Raw genomic sequence first — 18,035 nt, 5'->3', positions numbered from 1 at the left:
GAACTTCCGGTGGTGAGATGCAACTGGCACGTGGAAGTAGGCATCCCTCAGTCCACGGTTGCGAACCCCTCCCCCTGTACATGTGTTGTGGTCAGCACATGGAATGGCAGCACCTTCAGGAATCTGTTGATTCCTCTGAGGTCCTAGATCGGACGAAATCCGCCGACTTTCTCGCTCACGAGAAAGTACGCCGAGTAGAACCCCCCGGGCTGAAGCAGAGGGTCGACTGGCTCGATTGCGCCCTTGGCCAAGAGGACGGACAACTATTGGGCCAGAGCTAAGGCCTTCGCCGGATCGCTGACAACTGTCATTTGACCCGGCCGAAGGCTAGGGGCCGGAACTGCAATTCGTACCCCTGGGTTAAGGTGGAAACCCCCCAAGGGTCGGAAGTACAGGCAGCCCAGTAACTGAGCTGCTGCTGGGAAAATCAGCCGACGACCGGCCCCGAGACTTCAGGGCCTAGCCCCCCGGCCTCTGGAGCCCCTTTGGGGCCACGAAGCTGCCTAGAAGGCCGGCGATCGGGGGCACTAAAGCCATCGGGAGGCGGTTGAGTGGGCTGCTGGGACCTCCGCAGACCACCACTGTAAGCTGGTGACTGAGTGCGGCTGCTAGAGGGGCCCCTGGGGCAGAGTTATGCCTGAAGAAGGCGCTAGCCTGAGCCGAGTCGGCCTGCGGAACCTGAAGCTGCAAGCGTGCCAGGGCCGCACGACTTCATCTGCTCCATGTCGGCAACTAACCGATCCACCTTAGAGGACAGCTTGTGAATCCATAGCCATCGCTCCAACCAATTGCCGGGAACGGCCAGACTGAGCTGGAGGAAGTTGTAACAAGGAGAGGTGTCCGTTGGCTACTGCCAGACGCTCCACCTCTGCGACTCTAGCCACTCTGAGCGCCCGAGGCATGCAGCTACAGTTCATGCAGGCGCTTTGCGTGAGACCCTCCCTCAAATGCTCGAGGCCAAGGCAAGAGGGGCAGCGGTCATGGCCGTCCTCGGGCTCAAGAGGAGCCATACAGGCGCTACATGAATGGGCCATTATGTAGGTAGCCAGATGCAGCGTAACCGGGAGCGGGTGCGAGAACACAGCCTTCACCAGTTACCTGCTGAACGGAAAGAGTAGAGCACTGCTACTAATCACAGAACACAAAGAGGGATGTAAATGTCCTACACCCAAGTTACCAGCAGCGGCAGCAGGAGCGAGAGCACTGCCTTCACCTAGCTGAATTAAATAAAGACGCTTAACAGGACAGCTTAGCCAGACGACTGCTGCTAACAGTCAAGCAACACGTTACCAGGAGCGGGAGCGAAAACACAGCCTTCACCAGTTACCTGCTGAACGGAAAGAGTAGCCTGAGCACTGCTACTAATCACAGAACACAAAGGGGGATGCAAATATAAATGTCCTACATCCACGTTACCAGCAGTGGGAGCGGGAGCGAGAGCACTGCCTTCACCAGCTGAGTTAAATAATGAAGCTCAACAGAACATGCACGATGTTAGCCAAGCGGCTGCTGCTAACAATCAAAGCAATACGTTACCGGGAGCGGGAGCGAGAGCACTGCCTTCACCAGCTGAGTTAAATAATGAAACTTAAAGTGGACCTATCATGCTATATTTGAATAATATAGTGTAGGACCATACCTATATAAGGCATATTTATACTTTTTTTTTCTTCAAAATACCAAACAGATCATGCATTTTAGCCATGCCTCATTTTGCTCAATTTGACATTTTTTAGCTCTGTTTTTGCAACGGCAGATTCTGTGAGAACAGCACCATCTACAGGCCTGGCATATGTACTACAGCGTCTCCAGCGCTTTCGAACGGCAATGGCCGTGGCTGTCTCCTCCTGATTGGTGGAGTTGGCCCAATAGCCGTAGCGCCACTGTCCTGACGTCAGGACAGTGTTCAAATCTGGATCAGTTTTTATCAGATCCGTTGCAGCCCCTTTTTTAGAGATTTGGGTATGGAGGAAAATAGAGAGGGTCACTTGGTGAGTTCCCTGGAACACCGGGGACACATATTCATGTATAAAAGACGTACAAAAGTGCATTTTGCATGATAGGTCCCCTTTAACAGAACCTGCAAGATGTTAGCCAAGCGGCTACTGCTAACAATCAAAACAATACGTTACCGGGAGCGGGAGCGAGCGCGCTGCCTTCACCAGCTGAGTTAAATAATTAAGCTTAACCGAACATGCAAGATGTTAGCCAATGTTTTTAGCTTTGATCTCAGCTGTCTCTAAATATTTAGCCTGTTTTGTTAGGTTTCCACTGGAATCACTCTGTGAAGATGGTGGCAATATGCCTGCAACCATAATGAGCTTGTGGGAAATGTTTTATTACAAGAATAATAAATATAAAATTAAGTAACATACAAATTGGGCAGGAAATTAGAAAAATGGAAATAAATATATTAGCTGAAATGCTTTCTCACTTTCATCCCATTCAGCTAAATTCCTATGTACATACATCCATACATCCTATGTATGTATGGTTTATATGTAAAATACATTTAAATATTAAAATCTAAATCAAATATTTAATCAAAATGGTAAATCTGAATATTTAATCTAAATGTAAAATTCTATCTACAGTAAATGCCAAATTTAAATCTAAATTATAAAAATACATTTTTTTTAAATGTTAAATCTTGAAACAAACTCCCGCCACTTTTAGTATGTTTTATCTGGTTTTGCCTTAATCATAAATTCTCCTGTCATTTCAGTTCCTGCCTCATTCTCACTCCTTGCAACCAACTCATTCCCCTCACCTGGTTTCCACAGCCCATTTCCCCACCTGCAACTCATTCCCTCACCTGCAACTCATTCCCTCACCTGCAACTCATTCCCTCATTAGACACTGAGCATACTGTGTGTGCCTCTTTACTTTCACAAAGTCAGTCTAAGTCTATCTGCTCTGCCTCTTTTGATGTCTGATTATTCTGCCTTCCCCTGTTTGGACTTCTTAGACTTCTTTTGCCTGATCTCCCAGTTTTGTACCTGATCTCCCCTTTAAAACTAAGCTGAAATGTCCTTAATATACTGCCTGTTCATTGTCATGCTTTATGCTTGCCATGATCTCTCCAAAACCTAAATCTGAATGTTAAATCTAAATCTTAACAGACCAAACTCCTAAAGTGTCCTCTCCCTAAACAAAGGCATTAGCAAGATATGTTTCTTTCCACTGGCCTCAGCAGTCCCAAAGACAGCATTAGCGCTAATGCTGCAACAGGAAACATTTTTAAATTAAACAACCAACCACACAAAGTAGACATGGCTTATTTCCATGACAGAGTGATAAGGTCCTGACATACAGAGTGTGGTACTTGTTGATTGTGCTAACATGGCTGTTTGATAACGATAAAAGAAGTTATCAGAGTATATTTGAGAGATAAACATTGCCAGGAGCCTGACTATGAATGCTTTAATATGAACATAAACTGTAAAGAAAGCGTGGAATGAGTCAGATAAGATATGTTTTACTGTTGGACCAGAGCATTGCTAACAGGGAGAACATACAACGTTCATGTAGGTAAATACACACAGTCTCTATCAAACAATTTAGGGAATATTTGTTAGGCACTTCCCACGGATTAATGTAATTTAATGCTATTTACCTTTCAATCAATTTCGTAACCCTGTAAAGAAGTTGTCATTCAAACAATACAACACAAGCTGACTTATAATACCCGTTCACGTAAAGTGAGAATGCTTCTCCAGGCTCAATATGAAAGGTTAGCGTCAGGTAAACAACATTGAATGAAATGCAATGATATAATCACTCCACTTTACAAAAGACAAGCGTTAGAAAAAGATCAAGTGACTGATGGGGTCACGGTACAAGTAAGGTGTGGACGGGTTATGGTGCAGCGATATGGCCTCACCATGGTGACTCAAACATAATAAAAACAACACCTTCCTCTGATAGCACGGATTAGTTTCTTAGCAGCATCTGATAATGTTATGTGTGAGCTTTCATATTCTGTCTCCATTGGTTTTTTTAGTTTCATAAAACATCTGCATTTCTGTTAGACAGAACTCATTTAATATGAGTTTTTCTTATCACTTCTTTGTTTACATTCATGTAAATAGGAGCCAAATGTTGAGGCACCTGGAAATTCAAGTCCTTTTGGGATGCTTTAGTTTAGCCACAGACTATATATATATACCAGTCTACAAGATGCAGTCAAGCTATTAGCACGTTAGCAAACGTAATACATATACTTTTAAACATTTCTTACAGCCAAACCTCCACTGTAAAAAAAAAACTCGTAAAAAAACGGTCAAAGTACTGGCAGCAGCGGCTGCCAAACAAAAACCCTTAAATTAAAGTAAAATACTTTAACTGAAATAAAGTGAATAAGCCATTAATTTACGGGAATTGTCCTTAAAGATTTTACAGGAAAACACTGTAATTTTACAGATTTATCCTCTCTTTTTACAGTCAATAACCTTTAATAAAAGTACATTACTAATACTTTAACGTGCAAATACTCTAATTTTACAGATTTATCCTCTCTTTTTACAGTCAATAACCTTTAATAAAAGTACATTACTAATACTTTAACGTGCAAATACTCTAATTTTACAGATTTATCCTCTCTTTTTACAGTCAATAACCTTTAATAAAAGTACATTACTAATACTTCTACGGGCAAATACTCTAATTTTACAGATTTATCCTCTGTTTTTACAGTCAATAACCTTTAATAAAAGTACATTACTAATACTTTAACGTGCAAAAAAACCCGTAAAAAAACGGTCAAAGTACTGGCAGCAGCGGCTGCCAAACAAAAACCATAAAATTAAAGTAAAAATACTTTAACTCAAATAAAGTGCAAAAGCAATTAATATACAGAAATTGTCCTTAACTATTTTACAGGAAACTTTCCTCTCTTTTCAAAATCCATTGTCTTAAAATGTTACATTCAAATACCTTAAATAAAGTTCTGATGAGAAAAACTGTTTTTTACATTTGTTTTTATTAGATTTGTATGATCAAACACTAAAATAAATACAGAACCTAAAGTTCTACTGGTAGAATACTGTTATTTTACAGCTTTTTTCTAACATTTTCCAATCAAAGACGTTCAATGAAAAGACATCACAAAATGTTCTGTAGGAAACAATTACTCTGAAAACTTAAAATATGAAAACTAATGAATACAGCATTTCATATTTAAACATCATACTTATAAACAGTAGAAACAAAAAGTAAGTTGAATTTTTTTAAGAGTACTTTGAAACATTCTCAACTGAAAATAACAGAAATTACAAAATGGCAACATATGTTCACATTGTCAATTTGAAGGAGCAGTGTGCAGGATTTAGTACGTCTAACAATGGGGATGTAGGTTCCAACAAATGGATAACTTGTTCACTCACCCTCCTATCCCAAGTTTGTAGAATGTATATTGGCTGCAAAAAACTTGAGGCCCAATCATGTTTCTTCTGTCCATTCTGCGCTACTGTAGACGTGGCAGTGCAACCTAGAGGACAAAAAGATCAGAATCAGAAACAGGTTTATTGCCAGGTAGGTTCACACGTATGAGGAATTTGACTAGGTGTCGTGGTGCATACATACAAATAAAAAATAAAAATAAAAGTATACAGATAGCGAACTATATTAAGAACACTGTAATAAAAATATAGTAAGATAGCAATAAAATAAAGCAGTAATTTACATCGAAATAGAATGCAATAAATTATAGAATATAAAATATGTGCAGTAAGCAATATTTAAACATTGCATTATTTACCATCCTGTGATCTCCATCATGTAATGCATAGAGTCTGCGTTGTGGCTGAGGTAAAGTGTCAGTGGGGGGGGGCGGGCCTTGTTGAGGTGGCGAGAGGTTTTGGTCCTGATGGAGAGAGGTTCTGGTCCTGATGGAGAGAGGTTCTGGTCCTGATGGAGAGAGGTTCTGGTCCTGATGGAGAGAGGTTCTGGTCCTGATGGAGAGAGGTTCTGGTCCTGATGGAGAGAGGTTTTGGTCCTGATGGAGAGAGGTTTTGGTCCTGATGGAGAGAGGTTCTGGTCCTGATGGAGCGCAGCCTCCCGCCAGAGGGGAGGGGGGTGAACAGTTTGTGTCCAGGGTGGGAGGGTTCGGCCACTATCTTCCCGCCTGCAGGTTAGGGAGGGATGGCAGATTGCAGCCGATCACCTTCTCTGCAGAGCGGATGACACGCTGCAGCATGCCCTTATCCTTGGCTGTGGCTGCAGCGTACCAGATGGTGATGGAGGAGGTGAGGATGGACTCCATGATGGAGGTGTAGAAGTTCACCATCATCGTCTTTGGCAGGTTGAATTTCTTCAGCTGCCTCAGGAAGAACATCCTCTGCTGGGCTTTTTTGATGAGGGAGCTGATGTTCTGCTCCCATTTGAGGTCCTGGGCGATGATGGTGCCCAGGAAGCGGAAAGACTCCACAGCAGTGACTGGGGAGTCACACAGAGTGATGGGGGCGGGTGGGGCTAAAGTCCACAACCATCTCCACTGTCTTGAGAGCGTTGAGCTCCAGGTGGTTTTCCCCACACCAGGTCACCAGATGGTCCATCTCCCACCTATAGGCAGACTCTTCCCCACCAGAGATGAGTCCGATGAGGGTGGTGTCGTCTGAACTTCAGGAGCTTGACAGACTGGTGACTGGAGGTGCAGCTGTTTGGTTGGGGAAGAACGCAGCCTTGAGGGGACCGGTGCTGATGGTCCGGGGGTCAGAGACGTGTTTCCCCAGCCTCACGTGCTGCTTCCTGAAAGCTGGAGAGCTTGTCCTGCAGCAGGCCGGTGATGATGTGTGTTGAAGGCGGAGCTGAAGTCCACAAACAGGATCATGGCGTAGTAGTTTCCTGCTGTGTCCAGGTGCTGGAGGAGGAAGTGAAGTGATAACTATTAGTAAACCATAATAATGGATGTTATTATTATTATTACCACCCACACACACACACACACACACACACACACACACACACACACACACACACAAACACACACACACACACACGACACACACAACACACACACACCACACACCACACACCACACACACACACCCACACACCACACACAACACCCACACCACACACACACACACACACACACCCACACACACACACACACACACACACACACACACACACACCACACACACAGCACACACACACACACACACACACACACACACACACACACACACACACACACACACACACACACACACACACACACATTATTTCATAAATTTAGAAGTGTTGAACATAGTCTAACAACAGTTAGCTTTTGTTAATTTTACCCTCGAGCCAAACTTGTGATACTTGTTTCTGAAATCCCTTTCTCTTAAAGTGAATAAAAAACAAAAAAAACAATGGAGCTTACCCTAAAACTAACCACTGGATTGCTTGTCTAACATGACCTAGTCCATGTTAGCGAAGTACAACTGGGATTTCGAGGGGGAAGATATGCTTGGTTGATTCTCATTTTTACTTTCTTACTTTTGAATAAAAATCATGTTTGTATCACTACACTTCTAAGGGACAACATGGGTCAAACATTGCCCGTATTCTTTTGCTATGTTATTTCATGCATGGCTGAGTGTTTATTTACTATACATTTTCAAAAATAATTAATTTTAGCAGTGATTTGGACCAAGCATGTATGATGTAGTAATACAACAAGTATTTTAGTTCACACAGTGTGACATTAGCTAGTCATGTTAGCTTGTAATATATACAGTAGAGCAGAGCTAACTAGCAAGTTAGCCGAACGTTAGCGGTTAGCTGTTTATGCTAAGCTAGTTGTTGGCTACTGAATATTAACAAACTGGATTCCGCTGTAAGAAAGCTGTGAAACCTTACATTAAACTTGGCGACAACACTGTGACACCCCGCTGCATGTTTATGTGTAATTCTCCCGTGTTGGAGACGAGAGGTGGAGCGGCAGCACTGCAATAAGCTGTAAGCTAACGTTAGCAGCCACCTTGTTAAACCAGGTTTGGGCGCAACATCTTGCAAGAAACAGCATCTCAGGGCTTCTTAACATTTAACAACCTATTAATGATGCAAACTCAGCTAACTAGAAGAAGAAACGTAACCTTAAATAAAAAATAAAACATTCACAAACTAAGGATTATCTAAATACATGTTTAACTCCATTACAGTTGCAGGACTCACCAGATCTCAAGTCTTCTGTTCTTTGTTGACGTCCCGATGCTCATATTTAACGTGTAGATGTAAAACGATCCCGATATTAATCCATTAATCCATAAACTCCTGCAGCTCCGAGCCGGAGCTGGAAAAGCGCCGGTGTGAAAGGTCACCCAGCGCTAGCATTAATACAGAGACTGGAGGAATATGGCTTTACTTGGCACAGTCTGCATGCTGAAGCAAACATTTGTTTTTGTCTTCAAATACATACTTACATGATTGTGACGAGCATAATATTTGCTCCCCGCCCAACTCTCTAAGTGCTTGAACTCCGAGACAGGAGGATGAAGTATGTATAAATGGATGGAACTATCAACAAAACAACAGCGTTTTATTCCCCAATGTCATATTTAATAGAAAAATAATGATGCACCACTTATTGGAGAAAGAAGAATGGGGAACAGAAAGGTTTAGAGAGGGACAACATGCTGAAACCTTGCAACTTCAGTGCCAGAGAAAAAAGGTACTGTGAGTACACTTGTGGTTATTGTCCTCATGTTGCACGTAGAAAATTCAATTAAGATGTTTACCGCATGTGGGCAAAAATCCATCAATCTTTCAATTTTCTAAAACTTGTTATATCCTTAGAGTCATTTAAAATGAGTTTTTTTCTCCATGCCATGGAGTCTAAATGGGTAAACCTTTGTATTTGTAATTGTACAGCCATGCTAGGACAAACAAATCCCCTTTGCCAATGTTCTCTCTGCACTCTCTGTCACACACACAACATACATAACCCTTTCTTTGCATGACCTCTAAATGTCCATGTGAGCCACTAAAGAACAGAAAAAAAGCTGCGCTACCTTGGGCGCTTTATAGGTGGACAGGCAGGGAATCGAACCCCAACCCTCTATAAGTGGAAAGGGACAGCGGTGAACCTTATAGTTGAGTGCAGCCCTTTGTTAACAGCGAGGGTTAAGAGAGCTGTTTGTGCTCTACATGGAACTGTTTTCCATCTCCCTCTTTGGTTTACATTATTATTATTATTTTTCTATTAAATATGACATTGGGGAATAAAACGCTGTTTTGTTGATAGTTCCATCCATTTATACATACTTCATCCTCCTGTCACGGAGTTCAAGCACTTAGACTTAGAGAGTTGGGCGGGGAACAAATATGATGCTCGTCACAATCAAGTTAGTATGTATTTGAAGACAAAAACAAATGTTTTCATCAGCATGCAGACTGTGCCAAGTAAAGCCATATTCCTCCAGTCTCTGTAGTAATGCTAGCGCTGGGTGACCATAAATCCACTGGAATATACCACACACACACACACACACACATTTTGCAAATTTCAACTGATTGACAGCTTATTTTTGGTCAATTTCTACCTTTATCTTCACCTAAATGCATTTTCTTGAATTCTGGCGATCTCAAAAGTATCATCAAATGATTGGGCATCCCTAATTTAGTTGGATATGACACCTTAAATGTTTTTCTACAATGTTTGGTTCCAAAATTAAGCGTGTTTGAACATTTGACCCGAGAGACTGGTGGCCATCTTGGATTTGACCTCTCACGGTCCTCACGGGTCAAATCTGACTTCCCTCCACATCTGAAAATAAACCTTATGGTATGCTCTAACTATGTTAGAAATGTCATGCTTTTCTCATAAAATGCACAATTGTTATAATATGAGAGCTTATCCGCTGTACTAATTAATAATAGAACATGTTGCTTACTTCCCATTGGAATTAATAAAGCATTTTGATTGTTTACATTTCTTTATATTATCTAAACACAATTGCATTGCTAGGCAACAGCATGGTTCCATTCTTACTTCCTGTCAGCTGATGTCCTTCACTCCTTATTTGGAATGGAACCTTCAGAATTATGACATCATCTTTTGCTTTGATGTAGAATTCTGAATTCTGCATTGATCTTCTAGGAGATTGGCTGTGACGGTGAATTAATCAGAGCATCAGAGCACCAGAGCAGCAGGGAGAAGGGATTTGTCCAGCTAGAGTCAGATCATTGCAGAAATAGGTTTTGTTGCAAGCAAACATTAGGGATACTTGCAGTGTTTTTTAGCGAGATAATCTTCACAAGTGAACTCGACTTTTGTGGGATTTTTGTGACGTTAATTCAGTCGAACAATTACATTTAGTTTGCTAAACAACAGGTCATTTCGTCACAGCAGTAGAGATGGAGATGAACAATAGAGATGAGCTGGCAGTCAAGCTCGAGATTCTGCAAAAAGAAAATCAGGAAATGAAGTTGTTGCTGGAGCAGGAGAGGACTTTAAGCGATAAGCTTGAGATTGAAGGCGCTAAAAAGAAGGAAGCTATGCTCAAAGCATATACAGAGAAATCAGCTTTGCTGTTTAAGCACAATGTGAAAGTGAAAGCCCAGGAAATTGAGCAGAACGTCTTGCGCGTCAACAATGAGGACCTGAACATGAAATACAGAAACCTCCAGAGGTCACACAAGAAGGTCGAAGCCGAGATGGCTGCCTTGAGAAAGGCAAACCAGGAACTCAAACAACTGAAAGAACCCTGTGTTGAGGAGCAAGGTGTAGAGATGGCTGCTTTGCGTGAGACAAATCAGGAACTCCAACAACAGAAGCAGCGTTGTGTGGAGGAGAAGGATAAAGAGATAGCTGCCTTGCTGAAGGAAAACAAAACACTGAAACAAGAGAAGGAGCGTTGTGTTGAGGAGAAAGATGCAAAGACGGCCGCCTTGCAAAAGACTAACCAAGAACTCAAACAACAAAAGGAGCGTTGTCTTGAGGAGAAATCTGTAGAGATAGCTGCTCTGCGTGAGAGAAACCAGGAACTCCAACAACAAAAGGATCATTGTGTTGAGGACAAAGCTGTAAAGATAGCTGATTTGCGTGAGAGAAACCAGGAACTCAAACAACTGAAGGAGCGTTGTGTTAAGGAGGAGGCAAAGATGGCCGCCTTGCAAACAACAAACCAGGAACTCAAACAACAAAAGTTGCGTTGCGTTGAGGAGAAAGATGCAGAGATAGCTGCTTTGCTGAAGGAAAACCAAACACTGAAGCAAGAGAAGGTGCGTTGTGTTGAGGAGAAGGTGGACAAGAAGGAGGATGTGGAGGTGAAAGTGGAGGTGGAAGTGAGGCATGATGTTAAAATGAATGCCCTGAAAATTGAGCAGAAAATCTTGCGCGGAAACAATGAGGAACTGAACATGAAATATGGAAAGCTCCTCAAGATGCACGAGAAGGACAAAGCAGTGATGGCCACCTTGAGAAAGGCAAACCAGGATCTCAAACAACTGAAAGAACCCTGTGTTGAGGAGAAGGATGCAGAGATGGCTGCCTTGCAAAAGACAAACCAGGAACTCAAACAAGAGAAGTTGCGTTGTCTTGAGGTGAAACATTTTGAGATAGTCGTTTTGCATGAGAGAAACCACGAACTGGAACAACAGAAGGAACGTTGTGTGGAGGAGAAGGATGCAGAGATAGTCGCTTTGCATGAGAGAAACCACGAACTGGAACAACAGAAGGAACGTTGTGTGGAGGAGAAGGATGCAGAGATAGTTGCTTTGCATGAGAGAAACCACAAACTGGAACAACAGAAGGAACGTTGTGTGGAGGAGAAGGATGCAGAGATAGTCGCTTTGCATGAGAGAAACCACAAACTGGAACAACAGAAGGAACGTTGTGTTGAGGAAAAGGATGCAGAGATAGCCGCCTTGCTGAAGAAACAGCCAGAACAACCACCACAGGCACTCTCCGTGGTGAAGGAGGAGCTTGTGGAGGTAAAGATGGAGTTGGAGGTGGAACAGGAAGTGAGGGTGGATCCACCTGAGCAAACCAATGAGCCGATCCCAACAACGCAGAGGAGGACAACACCACGGTGGAGAAGATTAATCAATTCCTTTTCTTGTATCCGCCCAAACATCAACGATGACTAAAAAGGAAAACATAAGACTCAAAGGCAGCCCTGACATCGGCTTTAAAAACTTTAAAAAAACAAACTCACAACATCAAAAATTAGTAAGACATTAAAACATTTCAAGTACAGTCTAAAGCTCAAAGTGAGTGAGCAACAACATATACTCACAGCCAGTCAGGATATATATTTAAACACTTAACAGTTATTAGATCTGGTTAGACATCAACAAAGGTTCCAGAAGAGACTCACAGTGATGTGCAGTTTTAGCCACTAGGGGCAAAAAAACAACCTTAATTTTAAAATAAATAAACTATTCCTTTGCTTCTAGCACCCCTAAATAAGAGGAACATTTAGTCATTACAAGTTATCAGGTTTATGTTATATCGTCATGTTTGGTTTATAGTATTCATTTCATATTTAAGTTATATTTTTCATATTTACTTAATAGTTCATTTTTATATTTATGTTATATTTATCATGTTTAGTTAATAGTCAATTTTTATATGTATCTTATATTTTTCATATTTACTTAATAGTACATTTCTATATTTATGTTTAGTCCATTGTTTTCTTGTTAAGTTAAAGTCTTGTCAATCAATAAAAAAATAATAATGATAATGATAACAATACTGACACGTTTGATTTATTTCACGTTTGTTTCTCCTGTCTAAGTTTAGCTTCTTGCTTTTAATTTCAAGTCACCAGAGATTTAGTCTGAGAATTCAACTAATAATAACAATCAATACAAAGACATTCAAATTCAAAATAACACTAGAATTCTTTCTCGTTTGTTCCTCCTGTTTTTGTCTAGTTACCTTTGTATTGAGTGACTTTAGCTCACCTGGCTCTGCCCTGATCAATACACTGACTTAAAGCTACTTCAGTACTTACTTTATTACCTTGTTTACATTCAACAATTATCATAATAAATATAAACAAATGAAAAAACAACACTATGTATTTGATTTCTTTCAAGTTTGTTTTAGTCAACTATTTGATTTTAAATGCAACAGCACCAGCAAAAGTAGATTTTTTTTTACATTTCTGCTGTATTTTCTGAAAGTGCAAAAATACTGTAAATATTATATAGTAAATTTACTGTAAAAAAAAATGAAATAATCGTTATTTGTTGTTATTGTCAAAATACTTCAAATAATGTTTTGGGTTGTTAATTTATAGTTAATATCTGTCATTTTACAGGATTTTGCAAGTTATTTAAAAAAACATGATAATTACTATAAAAATTTACAGTTATTTCCTGTAAAATTACGATCTTTTTTTACAGTGCAGTAACACGGTAAACTAAGCCCAGTTTTGTTAGAAAGTTCAAGTGAAATATGAAATAAAATGATGACTGGTTTATTTTTATTCAGATTTATTTTTGGTAGTTTTGAACAGTTTATTTAACTTATTCAACCAGATAGTCTAAACTAACTATGATGGAGTTTGTTAGTGTTCAGTTGCAAACAAATCAAGTCAATCAAGTGTGCTAACATGCTAATTAGCTTGGTTTGCTCTCTCATAGATTCTTTAGAGCCTTGGTAAAAGATGTTGTGGCTGTAACCAGGAATGGAATGGGAACAGAATTTCTGTGTTGACTTTTTTGAAGTATGCAATGCCAAAGATGGTTTTAAAATAATAGTGGATACATTCATATTTGTTGTTTTTGCGCATTGCCACCAACTGGCCATCTAGTTGCCAGCTGAGTGAACCCGGAAATGTTGAGTACACCAACGTTTTATGTTAGAAATGTATAGTAGTGGTTCGCAGCACATAGCAACTGCTGGATGCTTACCTTGTGTTGATGAAAAATAATGGCATTATAGCCTATAAACAATAGTTAAAAGATAACTTGGCCAATCCAAATTATCCAGAGGCCCCTAAATCTTCTAAATCAGTCCACCGATAGTACAAATATAGGTATTTTCATTTTTTTGCCATTTTTGATGCTGCAAATGTCGTAAATGGACTCCTCAATAACCCCCAAGATCACTCCAAAATGGTCCAAATCGGCCAAGCCATTCAAGCCATCTTCATAGGCTATAATGGTAATTCATGCAAATTACGCAATTTATGCTAATTGTGGAAATTGACCCCTACTATACATTTCTAACATTAAACTTTGGTGTACTCAACATAGGACAATAGGACTCTATGTGCACGCAACTAGACTAATCAGAGGAGTTGCATGAAACCCTAACAGGATTTTACCCAGTACAGAATTTATTTTTTATGTCCATGATGCCACAAAAATGCATTTTAAAACTGAAAGGACTTGCATGTATTCGCCCATTGATTCTGATCGGTTAAGAAAGTCTTTCTTGACCGATGGAAATTAGGACCATATTTTTTCTGTAATCCTGCTGACAAAATGACAATCGAACACAAAAACCAAACCAAATACATTACCTCCTACAGTATGTACACACATGCACTGTAGTCATGTTAAATAAGCCTTTTTTTGGTATGAGCATGGCTTCTTTAGATCGCTCTGGTCGATATATAACAGTGGGACTTTGTCCGTTTCTTGTTCCATGTCTTCTTTTCCGAGCAACAGGGTTTGGGTTGTGATCTGGCTCCAGGGAGATGTGAAGTTGATTTGTGGTTCTTTCACTTTTCAAGGATAATAAAAGACAGGCTTGTGTGTAGTCCTCCATTTTTTCACCCTCCATCTATTCTGGAGTCTAACCACCCTCCGCCTCCATAACCCAATCTGTCAGCCAGTGTGAATGACTGTGAGAGACTTGAGATTTTGCTTCTGGGTTCTCGGCTGGAAAAACTAGACACAGGTCAATTGAGGTGGGTGTAGGTTAGAAAACAGTTTGCATGTGCCTGACTCACTCTGGAATAGGTTTCCAGGGGCGGGGTGGGGGAGCACAAAGAGCCATTATGCCAGTCAGGATGTGTTGATTGTTCAGCATGCTCCGCCTGCACAGCGCTCAGAGAAAATGATGCGGTTGGAATCTTTTAAGACTGGAAAATACGAAAGTAGAATTAAGGAAGAGATCAAACACAAAGGAAGGCATTAAAACGAGGACAGCTTGGATTCCTCCGCAGTGTTCTTTTCCTTCGCAACTTTGTTTGTGTTTGTTGGACAGCTAATTGTTCTGTTCCCGCTTTGCTGTTTTTTTGTTATCTCCTCTGTTAAGCATCCAGAGCACTAACAAACTGTAAGCTGTTTACAATAATATCACTGCTGCCCTCAAACCACAACCAAGTTTTGATTTATGAAAAAGATGTGGTCTCACCAGAGATTAAGGCAGTAACCAAAGTCAAGTTTCTCATAGATTTATGTGGTGGTGAGAGACTCTGGGCCTTTTAAGTTTCAACTGGAACACTGTGACAATATTATTAGTCAGCTATTTTGCATTCTTTCAGAAATATGTTCTTATTTCCAAGATTTAATCCATTTCCAAATTAATGTTAAATATCTGCCTTTAAAGGGATAGTTCAGATAGTATGAAGTGGGGTTGCACAAGGACCTTGTCCATAGTCAGTATATATACTATATATATATTATTTACAGTAGATGGTAGTCAGCACATCCCAAGTGGAGAAACAGGCAGGAGTACGGACACCTAAAACAAATGGCCACCTAACATAACAATATAAGCTTATATTAAGTGTACGGTATATTTAATTCAGGCTGATCCCAAAAAAAACACTTCCAACTCAAATCTGCAACTTATTACAGTTGTGCTTATGCATAAGAATACTGAAGTTCTATGGTAAAGAAAATGTGGTAAAAAGCTTTACTAATGTAAAGCAGTGAAATGATTCTATAGCGGACACATAAACTTATATTGGTTTTTTTAGGTGGGCTTTCGTTTTGTGAGAGGTAAAGGATCTAATGGAAGATCGTACCTGACACCAGAATTACATCTGTGCAAATCAAGCAGCCTCCTCCGGAGCCAAAAGCTGAAGTCAGAGCTGCCTTAAGGTGCAGTAATGGCCCACTAATGGTTAGCAGATGCTGGCTCCAGAACATCTCTCGCTATTGAAATCTATTCCCAGGAATACGATGTGAGAAAACTTTTTTCACATGGAGTAAGACTAAAAGTAATAATCCCTAAGATTTTTTGTCAAATATATGCCACAAAATAGAACAAACATTTAGATTTTTGGAATTGATGTCTCTCTGACTGTTAAATACAAGGAGTTCCAAAGAAAACTCCCATCATAAGCTATGGATTATCCTGCATGAGTCACAGGGATGGGGCAAAGAGCCTCAGAATACTGAAATCTGTATTTATTTTAATCTATTTTTCCTTCTAATTTGTTATTATTTACATTGCTTTTAAAATTGTGTGACACAAAAGAATACAAAACCAAAACATCAGCCGTTAGCTGTTAGCACTCAGAGCTCACAGCTCCTCATATCTGTTCAGAAACTTGACAAAAGTTAAACAAGTACAAACCACAGACTGTCTGTGTCATGGTGAATACAGTCGCTGGTTTATTTATGTCTGTAGGCCGTTGTTGTGAGTGTGGACGGAGCATATACAACGTTAGCTTAGCCTGATCGATCCGATCTCCATTCAGAAAACAAGCATTTTATACATGTAAGGTTTTTCGCCTGCCGTCTTGTCTGCAGACCGGTATCAGAATGTTGTTACTTCGGCATCATTTTGAAACGTGTATTACAATTAAATCATGGTAAAATATCTTCATTTTGTTGTAGTTGTAGCCCCCTTGCCAGCGATTCTCTCTGACCATTCAGCAGTCGAGAGTGTTTACGTCACTAGTTTAGCATATTCAGCCCGGTTGTTGGCCCGGTAAGAACCTCAATTTTGGAGGGCCAGAAAAAAGGTGAAAAAGTAGCCCTGAGCCGGAACTACCCCTAGTGGAAAAGCAAAAAAAAAATGTGCTACGTGCTGCAATGGAAAAGCGCCATAAAATGGACCACCTTCACCACAGCACCAGGACCAGAAGCTACTTCTGCGCCTGTGTCCAGTGTGACTCTAAAATAGCAAAGATGCAAGCAGGTACATGAATGCCCACGCCTGCACTGTACATGCTAAAACACGTACACAAACATGCAAGCATGCACACACCCCCTGCATTCCCACACTTGAATCTATGGATGTAACAGCTGCAGGCAGGCTGTCTAAACACTGCAATGTCAAAAACCTCTTTTGACAGCACTGCAAGTGAAAGTGAACATGTGTGTTCATAGTAATTTGCCATCTGGAAGGTCATTTTAGGTGTGTTTATGGTGGCAAAGGTTAAAAGACTGGAAGTTTTACGGCTTTTTGGCAGACAGCAGTTGCATGGCACCACCATAGTTTCTCTGTAAACAAGGAAGTAAAGTGATATCATCTCTTGTGCTGGCATTTTACATCTGCCCACGCACAGACATGCCTCGTCTTGCAATATCACCAGATTTTCAACCGCAACTTGTTTTATTTTTGACTACTTTGGCATTCTCATTGACACACCCAGGTGTGGGTACTAGTTAACTACTTTTTGGAGGACGCTGTGCGCTGATCTTCGGATCAGGGGAGCACTGGTTCAATCCCCACTGCAGTCATCATGTCCCTGGGCAAGACACTGTGGGGATTGCCCAAACTATTGAGTGCATGTAAGTCGCTTTGTGTAAAAGCATCTAACAAGTGACATGTAATGTAATGTACTTTTTCTGACTAAATTAAAACTTAATTATATAACACGTATTACATTTTTTAAGGAAACAAAAGGAAAGGACTACTTTGCATTTACCAAAGGAATTTGCTAGATGCAAAGTAGGACTAAAACATTATCTCCACAATGGGACAAAAGTACTCTTCACTGAAAGAAAGTAAACTATTACAACAACTACTACTCATTCTACTTCTACTACTTCTACTATTTCTACAGCTAGTTCTGTAACTCTACAAATGTGATTGCTGCTGGCTATAAGTCATCAAATAAGGCAGCTTCTGTTTGGTTTAGTATTGTGCCTTCGGGCTTGCTTTACAATTCCGCTGATTTTAGCTC

The 18,035-nt window shown here is 40.6% G+C and overlaps 1 protein-coding gene across 1 annotated transcript; it reads left to right on the top strand.

Annotated features, from left to right (window-relative positions):
- Positions 1 to 10,485: 10,485 nt before the first annotated feature.
- Positions 10,486 to 15,998, top strand: LOC117494322 (trichohyalin-like). The gene is made up of 2 exons (XM_034145167.1): positions 10,486 to 11,415; positions 15,876 to 15,998. The coding sequence occupies exons 1-2, from the start codon at positions 10,486 to 10,488 to the stop codon at positions 15,996 to 15,998; spliced, it is 1,053 nt and encodes a 350-aa protein (XP_034001058.1).
- Positions 15,999 to 18,035: the final 2,037 nt, after the last annotated feature.

This window comes from Trematomus bernacchii, unplaced genomic scaffold (assembly GCF_902827165.1).
Source record: "Trematomus bernacchii unplaced genomic scaffold, fTreBer1.1, whole genome shotgun sequence".
NCBI classification, from domain to species: Eukaryota; Metazoa; Chordata; class Actinopteri; order Perciformes; family Nototheniidae; genus Trematomus; species Trematomus bernacchii.
Note: the sequence above shows the minus strand (reverse complement) of the source record. Positions and strands in the feature narration are given on the sequence as shown.